Source organism: Arvicola amphibius, chromosome 2, assembly GCF_903992535.2.
Source record: "Arvicola amphibius chromosome 2, mArvAmp1.2, whole genome shotgun sequence".
Lineage (NCBI taxonomy): Eukaryota > Metazoa > Chordata > Mammalia > Rodentia > Cricetidae > Arvicola > Arvicola amphibius.
In genome coordinates this window covers 132173916-132193031 of record NC_052048.2, presented here as the reverse complement: position 1 = coordinate 132193031, position 19116 = coordinate 132173916, and the positions used below count along the sequence as shown (strand labels likewise).

At 52.8% G+C, this 19116-nt stretch overlaps 1 protein-coding gene across 5 annotated transcripts in view; it reads right to left on the bottom strand.

Moving 5' to 3' along the window:
* Nucleotides 1-19116, bottom strand: part of Otof (otoferlin) — a 92929-nt gene that overhangs the window by 10454 nt on the left and 63359 nt on the right. For 3 of the 5 annotated variants that reach the window (XM_038319015.1, XM_038319017.1, XM_038319016.1), the window contains 21 exons: nt 15222-15284; nt 14719-14803; nt 10827-10986; nt 9645-9831; nt 9306-9492; nt 7352-7575; nt 6811-6919; nt 5896-6076; nt 5675-5795; nt 4956-5056; nt 4762-4852; nt 4526-4642; nt 4149-4301; nt 3663-3852; nt 3436-3560; nt 2763-2897; nt 2333-2494; nt 2051-2170; nt 951-1112; nt 666-828; nt 22-92 (listed from right to left, as the gene is read on the bottom strand). In XM_038319015.1, the coding sequence (XP_038174943.1) occupies nt 22-92; nt 666-828; nt 951-1112; nt 2051-2170; nt 2333-2494; nt 2763-2897; nt 3436-3560; nt 3663-3852; nt 4149-4301; nt 4526-4642; nt 4762-4852; nt 4956-5056; nt 5675-5795; nt 5896-6076; nt 6811-6919; nt 7352-7575; nt 9306-9492; nt 9645-9831; nt 10827-10986; nt 14719-14803; nt 15222-15284 (2907 nt within the window). Of the gene's footprint in view, nt 1-21; nt 153-665; nt 829-950; nt 1113-2050; nt 2171-2332; nt 2495-2762; nt 2898-3435; nt 3561-3662; nt 3853-4148; nt 4302-4525; nt 4643-4761; nt 4853-4955; nt 5057-5674; nt 5796-5895; nt 6077-6810; nt 6920-7351; nt 7576-9305; nt 9493-9644; nt 9832-10826; nt 10987-14718; nt 14804-15221; nt 15285-19116 lie in introns of all 5 variants that reach the window. The other 2 variants (XM_038319014.1, XM_038319012.1) reach the window with 1 other exon arrangement.

Below are 19116 nucleotides of genomic sequence, written 5' to 3'. Positions count from 1 at the left end.
GGAGCTGGCCACTCGCCTTACCACATCCAACTTCACCATGGTCTCCAGCTTCTTGACGGGCACCTCTGGTTCCATGCTCACTACAACCTCCCCTGTGGGGCGAGAAGAGGGGCCCCCATTGCACAGCACGTGGTAGCCCCGGAGAAGCCTGACTGGACAGACAGACAACAGACAGAGAAGGAGCAGAGTCACAGTGAGAAGCAGTAAGGTAGGAAGAACAGCCTATGGCAGATTCTGGAGCTTCCTTAGGGCAGAGGAGGAACAGGGCAGATGCAAGAACAAGCAGGGCATGAGGAAGGGAAGTGATCTAGAGAGAGGGATGGATCATTGTGCATCCAGACAGCAGAACTAAGGCGAGGCCCGAAGGCTATGCCCAGCAGAGGACCCGGGTCTCCTCCATCACCTGGGAGAAGAAGCCATCTGCTCTCAGCCTTTTGAGGGCCTGTCAGGACTAGCTGTGGGCCTCAGAGTGAAGGGCTGTCCTGTGCAGCCTTCTCTGACCCTAAGGCCGTCCAGCCCCCCACCCCCACTCCAACCCTGCTACACTGCCACGTTGCCCCATAGAGACGCCCTAGAGGAAATCCTAATGGATACTTTAACTGCACTGTGAGACAGGCCCTTCTAAGAGCTGACTAGAGCCAAGCCTGGGCTTTAGGTGGCCATACCTGTGGTGTTCCAAGTGGGGGCTGAGCGGTCTGGAGGTCGGTAGATGAAGCGCCGCAGTGAGCTGACTGCGTGGGAGCCCACCAGGGTGTATCGTCCAAAGGCCCGGCAGTCCACCACACGGATATTCAAGGGCGGGTGCAGCAGCTCATTCTCTGGGAGGTCCTGAGAGATGACAGTAACGTGTAACAGCCTATGCTTCAGAGAAAGGGGCCGAGGAGGTTGGCTAAGGCACGCTGCGCTGGTCACACCTAGCCCTGCTAGGCTCTGCGGGCTCCCACACTCACCACTTCAAACCACTTGACCAGGGTGTTGAAATTGGGGTTCTTCTTATAATTGTGGATCAGGGATGATTGTACCCCCTTTCCTGCACACTCGATGTCCACCCGTGGTCGGTCCACCTGGGCCAGGTTCACCCTCTTCAGGTCCCTCAGGCCCCAGAACAGCACCTGAGAGCAGGGGGAGGGTGGCTTTGTGAAGGGAGCCTGGGGTGGCTGGGCTGGGTCACCTGAGCAGTAACAGGGTGGGAGGTGGGAAGCTAGATCACCACAAGCAGGTACAGTGCCGAGAGGCTGTGAGCAGTGAGTGTCCTCAGGGGACTGAGGAGGGGTCTCTGGGGCAAGGGCCACTAGGGAAGACAGAGGGCTCTGGGCACAGTGGTGTGTGTCTGAGTGGGACAGTACTGCTGGCTCCAGGGAGTGATCTCCGACAAGTCCCCTTCACTCTTGGGCCCTCGCTATCCTTTTCTGGCTAGGGGACTAGGAGTTTCATGGCTTGTGTGGAATGTACACTCATGGTGCTTCATGGGGCAAAAGTCACACACAGGGCAGGGAGGTGCACGGAGCCCTCACGCACCTCTGTTGTGGAAATTACTTCAACTATGTAAAGAAGCATTAGATTTGTTTATTATGAGGAATATGACTTTAACTGTTATATTTGTTCATGCTGCATTTATTTAATGATGTAAAGATATGTGTTTAATTGCATAAAGGTGTATTTCATCTGTTTCACCTTGACTGTCTAAGGTACCCGATTGGTCTAATAAAAAGCTGACCGTCAATAGCTAGGCAGGAGAGGGATAGGTGGGGCTTGTGGGCAGAAAGAATAAATAGGAGGAGAAATCTAGGTCAGAGAAGAGTGAGAGGAGAGAAGGAGAAAGAAGAGGGAGAATGAGAGAGACACACCCAGGGCCAGAAGCCAGGCAGCACAAGAAACAGTGAAAGTAAGATACGCAGAAGGAAAGAAAAAAAAGCCCCGAGACAAAAGTTAAGTAAAGAGAAACAGGTTAAGTTAAAAGAGCTAGCCAGAAATGAGCCTAAGCTAGGCTGAGCATTCATCACTAATAATAAGTCTCCATGTCATGATTTGGGAGCTGGTTGGTGCACACCTCCACACGATACTTGCTGAGCACTGGCCGGATTCCCACGGGCACAGGCATGATGGGTCCTCTGTCCATGTCCACTGGGCCATTGATGGGCGGCAGGTCAGCCTTCCCTGATGGCCCAATCTGAGGAACAAGGTCATAAATCATAGTGGCAGGCCCTTTCTCCAGTGAGTTGGCTCCATGAGATCAGAAGGAACAGGCAGACCAGAGAGCCCAAAGGCCCTGAGATCTTATTCCCAGCCCCAGCTTTCAAGCCTGCCCCCATCCCCTTCGCCTGCCACTTACCTGTAGCAGCTCAAAGGCAGCCAGGAGGTCTCCAGCTGTGGCATTGCCTCGGTAGATCTGGTAGTACTCAAGCTGGGGCGGAAAGCGAGGTGGGCAGTATGCCTCATCTGCCATCTTCACCAGGGGCTTGGCGAAGGTCCGGCCCATGAAGTCAGCTTTACCCTAACACAACAAGACTCTAGCATTCCCTTGGCACTCCAACAGTTGAGTTGGCTTGTAGGCAGTTAGCCCCTCTTGGAAAGCGTATGGTCCTGCTCTCCCTCTCCCCCGTCCCCGGCAGAGCAGCAAGGCTACTACAGATTGTGATGAACATAGGTAGGGATCAGAGCCCCAGAGTGGGGTTGGGGCTGTGACATAGGGCTTCCTGGTACCTCTGGAAGACACTGGCTTCAGTGTGTTTACCCGGGGAGGTGCCACTGCCCACCCTTACCATGCTGTCCTGGTCATAGATTTCAATGACAATGATGGGAGGATCGTCTCGTAGCTCATGAGCTTCACCGTACAGCTCCAGGTTGTCAAACACCAGCATCTGGTCCCAAGTGGGACACAATGTCTCGTTCAGAACCTGCACCAAGGAGTGAGGGGTAGAGAATAAGTGGCGGACACCACTCCTAGTCATAGGCCACAGGGAACCTGCAGGCAGCGGTGTTTGCGTCCCCTACTTTTCCAGAAATCTGAAAGTCAAGGCTCCTATGAAGTCTGTTCCCAGCGCCCTGCCAAAGTTTTTTTGCCTTGTGGGCATAGCCCTAGTACAAGCTGGTGACTTTTACTAGCCTAGCCAGTTGCCCAAAGGGCTTCCCTTTGAGATCTGGGGAACTAGCAGACCAATTGTAGGGCTTTCCAGTGCTTCCAAAGCCAGAGCCCCCCAGCCCCCTCTCCGCAAGGCCCCTCCCCGCAGAGCCCCTTTCCCTCAGGGCCCCTCCCCCCAGAGCCCCTTCCCCTCAGGGCCCCTCTCCCCAGAGCCCCTCCCCTACAGGGCCCCGCTCCCCAGAGCCCCTCCACCACAGGGTCCCTCTCCCCAGAGCCCCTCCCCACAACCCCTCCCATCAGGGCCACTCCCCCTCAGGCCCCTCCCACAGAGCCCCGCCCCCTCAGGCTCTTACCTCCGTGCACTGGCTCTGGTTGATGAAGAAGACACGGGCAAAGGGATCAGAGAGCCCACTGCTGTCGGCAGCAAAGAGGCTTCGGGCCTGATACATGTGGGCTCGGAGCTGGAAGACTTGCTTCTCTGTGGGGAAGAGTGGGCTGAGCCATGCCATACGGCCCCCGTGGCCCTCTGGGGGTACAAGCTGGGAGAGTGGCACACTCAGGATGAGGAATCCTCACTCACTGGTGTAGACCAGGCTGATTGGTGGAAAGGAATGCAGACCCAGGCCTTGGGCTGCTTTGACCTCCTCGAAGCCACAGGGCAGGCCACACAGGAAGTCCTTTCGCTGCTTACTGAGGCCCAGCCACAGGTAGAGCTCCAGCTTGGCCTGTACTGTCCAACCTGCCGAGCCAAAGCCCCTCTTCCCTGGCAGCTGGGGGGCAGGATCGGGGTCACCAAGAGCCTGGCAGCTTCCAGGACCCACAGGGTACGGGAGGCCCAGGGTGGTGTTGAAGCCTCAGGCAGAGTTTGGCAGAGTTGTGCCTACCCCTTCACTCTATAGATGTGGGGGTGGGAGACTAAGGGATGGACAGATGGGGGCCCGGTGGGCACCAGCCCTCTGAATGCCTGCTAGTTAAGGGCTCCACCCCCTTCCCTTAGGCTTGCCAGACTCAGTGGAGTCTCTACAAGAGCCCACCTCGCCCCACCCAATCCCATCCCCTGCAGCACCTTGAGGAAGAGGGTCTTGACTTTGGCGCAGTCCTTGCCCAGTTCCTCCTCCACAATGGAGAAGAGTAGGTCTTTGGAGGGCACCCGGGCATAGGCGATGCGCTTGTTGTTGCTCATCATCCAGATGAACACATCTGGAATGCTGTGCTGGGGCTGAAGCAGAGGGGCAAGGGCACAAGCCAGGGAGAACCAGCTTCAGTATAATGGGACCCTGAGCTGGATGCCTCACACTCCTGGGGCTTGGAAGGGAAAGACCCTCATTCATGGGTCTTCTTTTTCTCCCACTGAGCTTGCTCAGTCCTGTCAATCGTGGCCATCCGAGTGGGGCGGACTTTCATGCCAGCCCCTTTCTATGCTGTCCCTGACCTAGTACCCACCTCATCTGCCAGGAAGCGTAGCTTCTGCAGGAAGTTCTGGCATAGCCTCAGCTTGTCCCGTACAGTATGTCGCTTCACCTGGGCTCTCAGGCTCTTGGCCTGTTGTCCCATGCTTTCCTGTTGGGAAGAGTGTAGGAGAAACACTCAACTTCCGTGACAGCTTGAGCCATGACATCAAGAACAGATGGCCCCTGTCCATTGGCTTCCCTGATCCCGGGGTCCAGCTGTAGCCTCACCAGCTCCCTCATACAGGACTTGAGGCGCTCCCGGTCCAGCTTGGTGCGAGACGAGTGGCCCTGGTCCTTGTCCGAGAGGGAGAGGAAGCGACTGCCGAGGGACGGGTGGGAAAGAGCCAGGGCTTAGCCTCCTCTGCGCTGACCTGGCGACAGTGTCCCCTGTCCCACCCTACCGTCCCCAGCCATCTTCTCACTGGCAGCCACAGCTCAGTTCCTCCAGCACACCCCGGAGGCGGCGCTCTGGGTAGGACTTCTCCGTTTTGATCATCTCCTGCACGTCATTCAAACCTTCTTCCTGGGAACCAGGGTTTCAGGTACACTCGGGGCCTCAGCCCTCCTCCTCCCAGATGTGCTTCCCATTTACCCCAGGACAGAGGAACCTAGTAATGTGGGCTTATATCGTATTCATTCTGAAGGAGCCACCAACTCCCCAGGTCCTGTTGTAGACACTGGGGACTCTTAGTTATTCATGGGTCCTCAGCTCCTTCAGGAAGAAGAACCCAGGGCTGGGTAGAGGCCTTGTGCATACCTGAACCTTGTCTAGTGGTCTCTGAGAGCCCAGACCTAGAGGGACAGACCCTTAGACTCTACTCCAGAGCTCCAGGACCTGTTGGGCGTCCCCTTTCTCTATTTCAAGAGATCCTGTAAGCCGGGCGGCGGTGGCGCACGCCTTTAATCCCAGCACTCGGGAGGCAGAGGCAGGTGGATCTCTGTGAGCTCGAGACCAGCCTGGTCTACAAGAGCTAGTTCCAGGACAGGCTCTAAAGCCACAGAGAAACCCTGTCTCGAAAAACCAAAAAAAAAAAAAAAAAAAAAAAAAAGAGATCCTCTAATAGACAGCCTGTGTTTTACAGGTGAGGCCCTCACACATGCCCGGAATTCCAGATCCCACCACCTCTCGCCTGGCCCTGACCAGCTTATCAGCTATGTGGTCCATGATGTTTGCATTGTAGAGGCGTCGTCTATGGTCAGGCCACCAACTCTTGATGTAGATGCAGGGCTTGCGCTCCAGGTAGGGCAGGTGAAAGTAGTTCCTGGAGTCAGATGCGGAGGAAGGTTGAGGGAGGTTGAGGTGTAGGGACCTGGGAGGTGAGGGCTGAGGTCACTGGAGCTGAGACAAGTGGCAGGACCCACCTGTCTGTGATCTGGGGCCGCATAGGTGGGGTGGAAGACACTGAGGCCAGGTCTCCGCCTTCATCCCCCTCGTCATCGCTGGAGTTCTGAATCAAGTCTACTTCTTCTTCATCCCCAGGCTCCTTCCGGGGCCTAGGCCGCTGGGGCCGCGACATGCCATCGACTTCATTGCCATAGTTTCCTGGACAAAGAGTGGTTTATAAAGTTCTTTCCTTACTCATTCCCCACTCTGTCCAGTCCATGTATTTCTCCTGGAGGGGTAAAGTGCTCAGACAGCACCATCCAGCAAAAGGACCCGTCGCTCATAAAGGAGAGAGTTGGCCCTTCGGTGGAGTGATGGCTGACCTCTCTTATGGTCAAGTACACTCTCAAGAACCAGAGATGCTTCATGAGCATTTGAGGACAGTCAGGGAAACACATCAATTCGCCCATTGTGCTGGCTGGTTTTGTGTGTCAACTTGACGGCTAGAGCCATCAGAGAGGAAGTCACCTCAGCTGACGAGATGCCTTCTTGAGATCCAGCTGTAAGCCTTTTTTTTTTCCAATTAGTGATCAATGGGGGATGGCCCAGACCATGGTGGGTGATGCCATCCCTAGGCTGGTGGTCCTGAGTTCTATAAGAAAGCAGGCTGAGCAAACCAGTAAGCAGCACCCATCCATGGCCTCTGCATTAGCTCCTGTCTCCAGGATCCTACCCTGTTTGAGTTCCTGTCCTGACTTCCTTCAATATAAACAGCAAACAATATGGCAGTGTGAGCCAAATTAACCCTTTCCCGCCCACCTTGCTTTATGGTCATGGTGTTTTATTGCAGCTATAGAAACCCTAAGGCACCCACTCTTTGTAGCCTAGGGCATGGGACGCACAGTGACAACCCAGAAGCTGGAAACCCTCCCCATGATCCCAGCGGCTCTCACCTATGGTCACTTCAAAGGTAATTGGCTTGTCCCCGTTTTTCCGGTCAATCATTGAGGCTTCCAAGAAGGCTCCAAATAGGAAAAATTCTTCCATTCTTCCTGTGCAGCTCTGTGGGGGAGGCAGTTAAAGCTTACATTGAGTTTTAGTGGGGCAGCAGACCTGGGTCAAACCAAGACCTAATGTCATAGATAGGTCTTTGGCTGACAGTTGGAGTGTATCCTACTCTGATCTGGGTCTAGGAAGTCTGGACTCAAGTCCCCAGACTGGTTGTCCTTGAGAGAATGGCTAGCTCTAGATATACAAGGATAGCCATGGCTGAGAAGAGGAGCAGAGGCGGGGTGCCATCTTGCTTGCTGGTGTCTATAATGGAATCTGGTGTAGCACATAAGTCAATAGTAGATGAGGACTGAGGTCTTGCAAAAGGGCCAGATAAGGGCCCCTGAGTAGACAGCGCAGCAGTCGGGAAAAATTAGAACTTGGCTGGCGTGTTGAGGAGAGGATCCAGTGAGGGACCTGGACCCAGCACAGCCTTGCCCTCACCTCCGAGACAGGTGTGGCCTGTTCCACCTGCACTTCTGTGGAGCTGGTGAGCTCTGGGTTGGAGGTGTCCAGGATCTCCACAGCCAGTCCCAGCATGAGGCGGGCACGGAAGGACACACCCTCCCCCAGGCCTTCGTTCAGGTCCTGGTGTTCGTCCAGCAGTGTGTAGTTGCGCGTGGAGCCGTACATGTTCACCCAGGCTGGGCCAAGCGTGGGCAGGAAGCCTGTGTCAGTGGGGGAGGTAGAAAGATTGTGTCCTATCCAAGGCTCACTACGGAGTCAGGGATCTTTGTGGACTTGGCTATTGGGTGCTAGGGAGGTGTAGAGCAGTTTTCTCGCTCATGCCTATATGGCGTGCCTTCTGGTATCTTATTCTCTGCAGGAGCCTTGGCAAGGTGTGTGGGATAGAAAACCAGACTCCTGTTTCCCACTGCTGTAGGCACCATCTTTAGACAGGTGCCAACTCTTCCCACACTCCATAATATGGATCCTCCGCTTTTTGTTTAATTTCGAGATAAAGGATGCCCATCTATCCTGCCTCTCCTGCTTAGGGGACCTCTCTGTGTTCTCTTGATTATTTATGGGTCCTCAGCTCCTTCAGGAAGCAGCAGCCTGGGCTGTGACCACAGTGGGTTGATCAGGACCTGGGGGTAAAAAGCAGCCTCATTTTCTGTATCTGTCACCAGTCAGTTCTCTCGTGCTTAGGATTTGTTGGGGCTTGCCTTATGTGAATCTAATTCATCTTTATGTCTTTTCCTTCCTTCCTTCCTTCCTTCCTTCCTTCCTTCCTTCCTTCCTTCCTTCCCTCCCTCCCTCCCTCCCTCCCTCCCTCTCTTTCTCTCTTTCTCTCTTTCTTTCATTTTTTTTTTTTGCCAGAATCTGAATGTGGGCCCACACCTTTAATCCTAGCAGGCAGATCTCTGTAAGTTCAAAGCCAGCCTGGTCTACATGATAAGACAAACAAACAAACAAAACAAAACTATTGTGTGTGGGGGCATATATGATGGGTGCACTGTGTGTACATGGAGGCCAGTTTTTGATGTCATTCCTCAAGCACTGTTCGTTTTTTCTTTTTTGAGACAGAATTTCTTAGTGTCCTGGAACTTGGCAAGTTGGCTAGACTGGCTGGGATTCAGGCAGCCCCAGAGATGTACCTATTTCTGCCTCCCCAGTGCTGAGATTACAAGCCCATGCCATTACCATCCTCATGAACTATTTCCTTAGCTCTTATATTTAATTTTTGTTTTGTAAACACAGCATTAAAAATTGAGATATAATTCACTGATAAAATTTGGCATTTAAAGTATACATTTGGTGGCTAGAGTATGTTCAGTAGGTTGTACACCCATTGTCATGGTCTAGCACACCCTGAAGAAGCCCCACACCCTGAGCAGGTGTTCCTGGCCACCCTCTCTTTGTTCCTGAGGCACCAGTCTATCGTCTGTGTCTGAATTCATGGCTTCCGGGTATCTCCTGGATGCGGAACTGCACCGTGGGCTGTTGTTTCTTCTGCCTACTCTTCTGGTCATTTGGTATCACATCTCTCTCTCTGATTCCCCCAGGGACATGAGGAGGGTTAGGAGCAGCATTTCGTCTCACTGTGTCCTTGTGCCCGGCATTGTTCCCGGACTCTGGGATATGGTCAGTCCCCACAGGGGTCACTGCTCACCAGTACTTGTGAGAACTCAGAGATTACATAAACAGAGTGTGTGCACTATAACATATGACAGTTCTTATTGTCACTTGGCCAATGGGAAAATGGGTGCAAATGCAACACAGCTAATTGCTAAATCCAGTCAGCTCTGAGCAGTTATTACGTCCTCCCTTTCCTTGAGGGAGGGGTTACAGATAAGACCCTTCAATCTCTATCTGGCTGAGGTAAGGGAAAGGGACTCATTTGCTCTTCCCTTCACGTCCCCTTCTCGCCCGGATACACCCATGCCAGGCTGCTAACCTTTGTCTCCATCGTTGGAAATCTTGCGCAGGTCAATGAAATGGGTGCCAATGGCCACGTCATTGACCTTGTCGGAGTCTCGGATCTGCACCTTCATGCGTTTGCAGAGCGGGGGAAACAGGTCTGTAAAGACAACCTGCTCATTCCACAGCGGCTCATAGCTGCTTTTCTGCACCGAAGTTTTGCCCTGGTGAGATGAAATCATGGCTAGTGTGTGCTGTGTGGTGTATTCGTTCCCAGTTGGAGGTTCCAGGTTTCTCTTGGTGTGCCCCTTCCTCCCATTTACCACCTGTTCTTTAAGCCCATCATCCCATCCTTTGGAATTTCCATTCTCAGTACCTTCTGGCCAGCAAAGAAGACTTGCACGTAGGGGTCGACGAGATCTTTGTTCTCTCCAATAAAAGCCTTCTTCACGTTGGCCATGAGGCTGGTGTTCATCCGGGGCAGTCCCTCTGCCCGGTAAATTTTCACGTAGAACCGGGCCCACTGACGTTCTGCTGGCACACCTTCCGGGAGCAGCAAGTTCCTATGAGAAGCAGGCAGCACATCAAGTCCACCATGGACCAGGCTTAGAGAATCCGCTTTGCATCTTTGGTCCTTAGTTAGACCAAGAGTTATTCAAGGAGTGTGACAGGAGGAGAGGTGGAGAGGGAGATGAGACAGAGCAAGTGCGCGCTTGCACGCGAGTGTTCTCTGTCGTGTGTGTGTGTGTGTGTGTGTGTGTGTGTGTGTGTGCGCGCACGCGCGCGCGCCTGTCCTCCCCCCCCCCCCCACATCTTAGTAGTTGCATCCCCCTGGGGCCCGGCATAATCTGTGAAGGACAGCTTCAGAGGACCCACACTTTTATTAAGGACACTAATTCATGGTGCCTATCCACTTTTAGGATTCTGGGAAAAAGCTTCCCATCTCATCAAGACTCAGCTTCCTCCACATTAAAGTGGCAATAATATGAATAGCCACTTCCCAGGAAAGCAACACACAGGCTACAGTGTGTGAATGCTTTGTAAACGGTAATGGAGGATGCTAATCATGACATCAACTCTCAAATCTTTTTGCCACCTTTCTCCCCATGACAAAAACCTCTCAGGGGCCGGTCTCCCCCCACCCCAGCCCGTGGGAGAACAGGCTCACTGGATCCCAGCACATTTTGAGAGTCCAGACGATGTTCTGTAGTGTTTCTCGGCAGCCATCACCCGCTGCTGAGATTGGCACACTGAATGCCATCTCTCTGCCGCCTGAGTGCATGGCACTGGAACCCTCGGGCCCTGGCAGCAGTAGGACTCTTAGGTGCCAGCATCTCCTCTTTCCACCAGCTTTCTCAGCTGGAAACCTGATGCCAAAGCACTGCCCTTTGTTAACCCAGCTGCCACACTGCCCGGGGCCCTGGGGAAGAGACTGGCAGGATGGGTCTTGGAAGTAAAGGGGTGATGGCAAGAACTCAGGGTTCAGGCCACTTCAGGAACTTCCTTTTGGGGGATGGAAGGGTTGTGTGCCAGACTCTAGGGGAGATGGGGGCCTCACCCTTCGATGTCATCCTCATCTGTTTCGTTGGCCTTGTGGGGTGTCTTGATGTTGTCTCCCTTGCCCACCACAGCGATATCACACTTGACATAGCCCTTCAGCCCAGCAGAGATGTCATCGGGGTCCGACAGGATGGCCCACTTGTGATGGAACTGGTGTTCTGCAGTGGCGAGGAGGGGCATTGCGCCTGTCATCCCCATCCCAAGCCAGGCCATGGGACATCCAAGGTGAGGACCTGCTAGGCTTTGCAAGCTCAAGGCTACAGGCCCAAGAGACTTGGGGCCACAGCTCTATTCGCACCCACCCAGTGAAGACAGAGCCTCCATATCCAGAGGGCTAGGCAGTCCCCACCCAGTGAAGCCAGAGCCTCCATATCCAGAGGGCTAGGCAGTCCCCACCCAGTGAAGACAGAGCCTCGATAGCCAGAGGGCTAGGCAGGAGCATATTGAGGACCAGCTTGTCGTCTCTCCTCTGGTCCCTGCTATAGTGCGCCCCACATAGGTCCTACTAAAATAGAGGCTCCCTTTATCATGCCCCCCTTTTCAGTCCTTTTGAGTTCTCCTGCATCTTGAGGTGAAGCCCGAAGGTTTGGCAAGGGAGTCCTGCTACTCTCTTCCCTGCTTGGTTCTGCCACCCCAGCATGGTTCAGGCAAAGGGCTCACTGCCTCTTGAGCTTGCTCCGAGCCAGACTCTAGGCCACTGCGTCTGCTCCAAATGCTCCACCTCTCTTCTCTTCCTCGTTTAGCTGGAAAACGACTCCTTGTGTCCCTGCAGCCTCCTCTGACTACTTCAGAGGGATGGGTCTGACCCCTTGGTGCTCTCCGGGCCCTGTGTGCATGCCTCCCACCTCATTGTGCATCTACACACGGTCTGTCTCCATGTTTAATCAGAGAGCAGTGTGCCTCGCCAGTGTCCCCAGGACTCAGGACAGTATGGAGAAAAGTACAAGTGTGAGCGAAGGAGGCATTTTAAGAAGATCTGCCCCACTGGGGGATTTTAAAGCTAGTGAGCTGGTACCTGGTGGGGTACCTTCTCAATAGTATTCTGCAGGTACTGAAACCTCCAGGGGCTCAGAATGTCCCTCCTTTTACACTTGTGTCCTGCAAGGTTCTGACCCCAGTGGGAACCTTGAGGTGCAGTTAGGGAAGGGAGCAGAGTCCAGCCTGAGTGTGTGGGTCAGCTGGTCCAGCTCTCAGGAGAGCTAAAGTCATGGTAATGCCAAGTAAGGTTCAAAGGCAATGCAAAGCCATTAAGCCTTAGTGCTTGAAGTCACTGGAGTGACTTCTGCTGAGCTGGTGGCCTCAGGAAGAGGTTCCGAGCAGAGAGAGGTAGGAAAAGTAACCGGAGGGCTGGGAAGATGAACAGAGCTGAGCGGGTGCCTGCTGGCCTCGGGGATGGATGGGTAGATGGTGGGCAGAAATGGGTAGAAGGAACTGTTGGCTGTGGATAAGGGAGTAGATGCTTCTAAGGATGGGTAGATTGACAGGCATGGATGTGGTTGGGTGAAATGGGGTGGTGGAGGGATAGCAAGGAAAGAATAAGATTTGGGTAACACAAAATTTACCTTCAAACCTAAAAGCGAACAGAAAACAAACCCGAAAACATGGGTGAAGATTACAGGTGACAAAGAATACAGATGACAGATTTGGGTCTGACCTACATGAATGAAACAGTTTTCTAAAACACAGGTGGTGAGTAGCCCACTTCTGGCTAGATGACCATCAGGGGTGCAGCTGAGGGGCACCCCTGTGCGATATACACCGGATTTATGGCCTCTGAGGGTCTTGTAGAGTGGATGCTGTAATCTCTAGCTGGAGATACAAGGAAAATAGGAGACCCGACTCCAGGGCTATGCCTCTGTCTAGCTCTCACCCCTGTGGCTGAGGTCTGGCTGTGAAAAGGCCAGTCACTCTGGCCTCTGTGACTACAGCCCATCTCCAGCAGAGGGCATCAGTGAGCAATTTCCTGCACCTGCAGTTAAGCCAAACTTCGGAGAGACCTTTAAAGGACAAGCCCTGCCTTTGTGGCGGCAACCAGGCTCAGAGGCAGATTCCGTGGGAGCAGTAAGTGTGGCCCTGTGCTCAAGGCCCATGAAGGCCTGAGCTCAAGTTCTGACATTTACTCCGCCGGTAGTTTTGGGCCAGCAATTTAAGCTTGGAGAGTCTCAGTTTCCTTACTGTCAGATGGGAACAATGGATTGGGAAGTTAGACCTGCAGGAATGTATCTGACCCAGTTTCTGAGCCTACCACCCTCCTCCGTAACAGCAGCATTTTCTCAGCCAGAACTCAGTCACCAAGGGTGTATACGAAGGTCTCTACCGACTTTCCACTCCCTCCCCATCCTGGCTGAAGGTCTGCTGTTGCTCAGTCTAGAGATGTTATTACCGGAGGGGCTGGGGGCAGCACTCAAGCCTATGGACCATGGCTGGGCATGTTTCCTGGGAAGCAGGAGTCCTGCTCAGTCCTTGCCTGTGTGGGACAGTGGAGAGGCCTGGGTACCAAGAGATCAAACACTTCTTACACGGGGTGAGACCCCTCATCCCTTCAAGCCAGTCAGCCTTTCTTTTCATGAATTCCAATTAGAGAACTTGCTAGGTAGCTAAGGATGACCTTGAACTTCTGATTCTCCAGCCTCTACCCTCCTAGGACTGGAATATAGCTCTGCACAACCACACCTGATTTATATAGTGCTGAGGATTTAACTCGGCCCTTTGGGTATGCCAGGCAGGTACCCCATTAACTAAGGTACACCCCCAGCCTATTTGTTTGTATTAACAATACTGACTAGATGCTTGAAGACCTCGCACATCTGGAAGGTTTTGATCTGTGAGTTCATGTGCATAGCCTTAGATACCAGATTCACATTTCCTGATGTAAGCCACCGTGCCAGTGGACACCAGCCGCATGTTATTAGGGCCACCAGAAAGCGCTGACTGCCTCACCTCCCTGTTAGAGTCACCTTGGAGGTCCACCCCCCATTTCTTCTTGATCATTGGTTCCTCTGTAAAGTGGGAAGGGGTGTTATTGTGTGTCTAGCTACTCTGTGAGGGTCAAGTGTGACAATGTGGGATGAGACTGTATTGTCACCACTAAAGAGCCCAGTAGGGTGATTATTGACTTCTGAACAGTTCCATTTCCGGGACATGGATATCCCCGAATTGACCCTATAATGACAAACCTTCTAGACCATCACCTGATGCGCCCTTCACAACTCTACACGGTGTTGGCTGTCGGCACCTGTGGAGTGATCAATCAGACACAGCTCCTCCCACTGTGGCTGTTCCTCAGGGGCCCTGGGTCCCTCGTGAAAAGTGGTTTTAGAGCCCAGTGTCCCCCAAAGTTGCTGTATTACACTTGCTATCTATTGTCACATTTAGATTGGGTAGTGTGACTTTATGAGTTCTCTGAAACACATGCCCTGGGTCCCCCTAATTAGATGATTAGCTGAGCCAAACCCTGGCACATCTGTGAGCCTCAGGCCTCTTAATTTCCAGAGAAGGGGCAACAGGGACTTTGTAAGGATGGCAGGGCTTTTGTTTTTGTTTTTGTTTTCTGCTCAGCAGATGCCAGCCAGAGGCAGGCAGATGATTGCCCTCATCTGACGCCAGAGAAGCGATGCTCTCGTGTGCATATGTATTTAAGCTGCCTCCTCTCTGGACTACGATTCCCAGATCCCCCGCCCTGTAATGGCCAAACAACTAGCAGACATGGTGCACTTGGCACGTACATCTGTGTGTAGAGTGCACACCATTTCACTGCCACCCCTATGGCTGCATACGAATGGCCAGTGGATGCTCCTGGATGGATGGGCTGGGAACTGATACAGCAGGAGGGACCCTGTTCGTTGCTTCTGGAGATGTATGCACCAGTCCGTTCTTAGGGGTTTACTCACCAGGCTGGGAGTACACGGTCCCCACATCCATTTTGAAGGAGCCCACCAGGGTGCCGCTTCGAAGCAGGTTCTTAGAATGGATCACCTTCAGGGCAGAACCACCATCAGCCAGTTAGGCTGGGTGGGGAGAAGCCTTTGGGGGCTGGGAGTACGGGCAGGGCTCACTGTTGATATCGTTAACTCTGTCTTTCTTGGGACCCACATTTCAGAGTAAAGTGGGAAGATATTTGGCAGATGACAAGCTGGTTTGCTGAAGCTCAGCACCAGCCCCTCCCACCCTATACCACGCACCCCCACATACACACTGTTATGTATAAGCGAGTAGGCTTTACACTCTGTAGAGGGAACCAGCTGAGGGGGCAAGAGGGGCCAGTATCCATTCTGCACTATCCCTTGCCCAGCTGTGTGTCCAGGCACAGGACGGCTGTGTTACGAACAGCGGGTTACAGGGTTGTGTGGAGATCCAGCATAAGTCCAGCCGGAGGCAGCTGCTCTCCACTCACCGAGATCTTGATGATCTTGTCAAACATGACGTCAGGAGAGACATGGAAGTCGAAGACAAAATACTAGAGGGGGGGAGGATGCAGAGTGACGTCACTGGTGGCCCCTTCCTGATAGCAGTGCCTGCCCATGTCCCACTATTTCCCCATGAGTCTCAAAGCTCACAGGAGCATCTGACCCACCGGGTCCTGAGAATCTGAGTGGATAAGAAGTATAGCCCCATTTCCTAAGTTTGGTCTTCTACTGCCAGGGGGTGGGACAGTCTCCTTAATGCCCGTGTTCATGCTGCAGGCTGCCCCCCACATTTGTAGATGACATCATGCTATAATGTCAAAAGGTCAAAAAAAAAATGGTTCAGGGCGGGACTTAGGGCGGGGGTCAGGGCAGGGCTCAGGGCTCAGAACACAAGGCTCTATGAAGCAGCAGACTTTCCTGGTGGGTTGAGAAAGCCATGGCAATTTAGGAAGCTAGGGAGAAGGTTCTAGAGAGACCATAAAGCAGGAGAAGTGTCGTGAGAGCTCCGGGGAAGGAGGAATGAGATGAGAGTGACAGAGAGAGAGGATGGGGTCAGCGCACACATCTACAGTGAATGGGGGAGTTAATAGGAGATGACTGGAGATCCAGCTGGGAGCGGAGAAAGCCCTGTTTAGGTGGGAGTAACAGACCCCAGGCTCCTGTTCTTGGGTGTCCATGAGGTGTCCTGGTTGTGCTCACAACATTCTGCGGTAAAGTGTCACAAGGGCAAGGGAGAAAGAGTGGGAGGGCCGGCGAAAACAGAATTGGGGTCTTGGTACAACACTGGGTCCTTTGGGTTGATGAAACAAACAGGAGGGTCCACAGCAAAGGTGATGGGTGGGCACTGGGTGGGAGAAGGGGCAGTGGTCGCAGGCTGGCCAGGTGGACCACATGTGCACGTAGTGAAGGGGCTTTGTGTTGGTCCATGTGTGGCCAGGCTATTATGGGGGGACAAATGTTGCCAGCCTTCCCTTCCTAGGCAGGCTTGAAGCCACGCTAATGAGCTGCCAGCCCACAAGAACTGGACCAGGCCCATGGAAGGAGCTGGCTAAGCTGGAGCCAGACCCCATGTGCTCTGAGCTCGTTGGAGTCACAATTCTTGTGTTTTCTGAGCATGATTCTTTCTTCGGATGGCTTAGAGAGCCGCTAAGTCAGCTGAGGGTTCCTACCAGCCTCTGCTGTTCTAGTGGAGCCAAAGGTAGATCCCTACTTCCTAGAGAACTTTCCAGAAACAAGGCATCCCCATGGCTGGAAGGATGTTTGTGGTGATTTGAAAGGAAATGACCCCAGTAGATGCATTGGGAATGGCATTATTTGAAAGAATTAGGGCATGTGGTCTTGTCAGAGTAAGTGTGGCCTTCCTGGAGGAAGTGTGTTACTGTGGGTGGTCTTTGAGGTTTCAAAAACCCAAACGGGGCCCGGTGTCACTCTCTCTTCCTGCTGCCTGCTGATCCAGTTGTAGAATCTCAGCTCCTCCTGCAGCACTGTGTCTGCCTGCATGCCACCATGCTTCCTGCCATGGTAATGGACAAACCTCTGTATGCTGTGACTATGTTTTTATTACTATTGGTTAATAAAGACTCTTCTTTGAGCTTATGGCAGGGCAGAATAAAGCCAGGTGGGAAATCAGAACAGAGATATAGAAAGAAAGTAGGCAGAGTCAGGAAATGCCATGTAGCTGCCAAAGGAGACAGACACCCCAGAACCTTACCAGTAAACTATGGGCCTTCTGGTAAAATATAAAATAATAGGAATGGGTTAATGGGTTACTTTAAGATGTAAGAGTCTAGCTGGGCGGTGGTGGCGCATGCCTTTAATCCCAGCACTCGGGAGGCAGAGGCAGGCGGATCTCTGAGTTCGAGGCCAGCCTGGTCTACAAGAGCTAGCTCCAGGACAGGCTCTAGAAACTACAGGGAAACCCTGTCTCGAAAAACCAAAAAAAAAAAAAAAAGATGTAAGAGTCTGTTAATAAGAAACCTAAGCTATTGGCCAAGCAGTGTTGTAATTAATTTAGTTTCTGTGTGATTATTCAGGTCTGGGTGGCTGTGAAATGAACAAGCAGTCTCCGACGACATAAACCTCTGAACTGAAAGCCATCCTCAAGTGTTTTCCTTTATAGAAGGTGCTATGTCTTGGTTACAGTGTCTCTTTACAGACAGTGACCCTATGATGTTTTGCACTGAAGAGGAAACGAAGGGAAAGAGACCATTTCTGGGGCTACAAAGAGTCACAACAATATAATGTAGAGGGGTGGACTTAACTGGGGGTGAGCTTAATTCCCAGGGGACGTTTGCCAACACCTGGGAATATTTAGTAGCTACCGCTAGGAGGCTTGTTATTGGCATTTTGTAGCCTCAGTATCTGGGTCAATTCAGAATTTTCCACTCATCCAAATGGTTGAGTTTAAGAAACCCTAATTTAGAGGAAAGAGAGAAACAAGCACTTAGTAAATGCTCCCTCATTTCAGTAAGAGCCCATTTAACAGTGTTACTGAGTCTTCCATGTCCCTGTAGGGTCTAAGCTGGGAGAACAAGAGGGAGACCTGAAGACCTGCAGCCCCTCATCCGCCAGGGGATAAAACCATGAAAGACCAACCACAGGAACAACTGTGAACCTTGGTGAACCAACGGAGGAACATTGGTGCTCACAGGGAGGAGGGCAGGGTGGGCTGCTCTACGGCAAGGCTATTGGGGCTGGATCCTTGCAGAGACAATATGAGTCTGCTAGGGGCCCATAGAGCCAGGCAGCTACTTTGGAAGGAGTAAGCAAGTCAACTGACACATGAGGTACATGGGCCTGATGCAAGGTGAACCTTCAAGTCAGCCAAACGTGGCTTCACCACTATCAAATAACCCCAAAGAGTCACCGGGGCTCCTCTCCACAGTCGTCACAGGAAAATGGACCTTTATCTAGAGCGGAGGTTTTCCAGTCAGGAATGTCTCCTGATAGAAGATCAGAGCTGTCCAGCTTGGATATCCCGATTTCACCCAGGACTGGAGGGCCCTTGAGCAGTGATGTCCTGCCCTGGGGGGAGGGTATGGGACACCAGCTCAGAACACTGTAACTCATGGTTACACATGAGTTTGGTCAAGCTTGAGTTGAAATGCTGACGTGTTCCTGGGTTCCACATTGCACAGCTGCAGGCCCCACACTGCCCGAGGACACCCTCAGCTCTCCCCATATTGAGCGTAGGGCGTGGATGCCTCATTTGAGCTAGCCCAGCTCCCCTTGCTAACTGAAGTCACGGGGATAAACAGACCAAGTGTTCCTTCTTGGACAGAGTTTGGGACACTCAGGCCTCTAGACACTTGCAGCGTGCTCAGGCATCAGGGGGAGACCTGGCCACCTCCTCCAAATCTAATCATGATGGGGTCCCATCAGGAGTCCACTAGTCAGTGTGGGCCTTATCCCATCAACAGCTCCACAGGGGTGACGGGAAGGCTCTTCCTGACCTCAGGCCTCAGTTATCTCCTCTGTAAGATGGGGAGATGGAACTGGTAAGGCTCTAAGGGGCATCACCCTCCGTGTGGTCTCAAGTGGCGGGGACAGCAATCATTTTCTTTCTCACAGCTGAAGTGGCGGTTGTGTTTCAAAGGGTGGCCTCTTAGCACAGGTGCCAAGAAGGCAGTCAAGTGGAAAGAACAGATACCCTGACCTGACAAGTGAGGTCCAGAAGTCTCAGTGTTCCTGCCCGTGCCGTGGGCAACAGTATCCATGTATGATAAGTATTGATGTGACTATGGATATAGGAGAGACACGGTACCTGGAAGGACTTATTCATGGCATTAGTGGCACCTGGGCTAGGCTGGTGTGAGCTGCCCAACTCTCAGGTAGGCTTGGTTGGTTTGTAGCCATAGCAGGGCCAGACAGGGGTCCATCCAC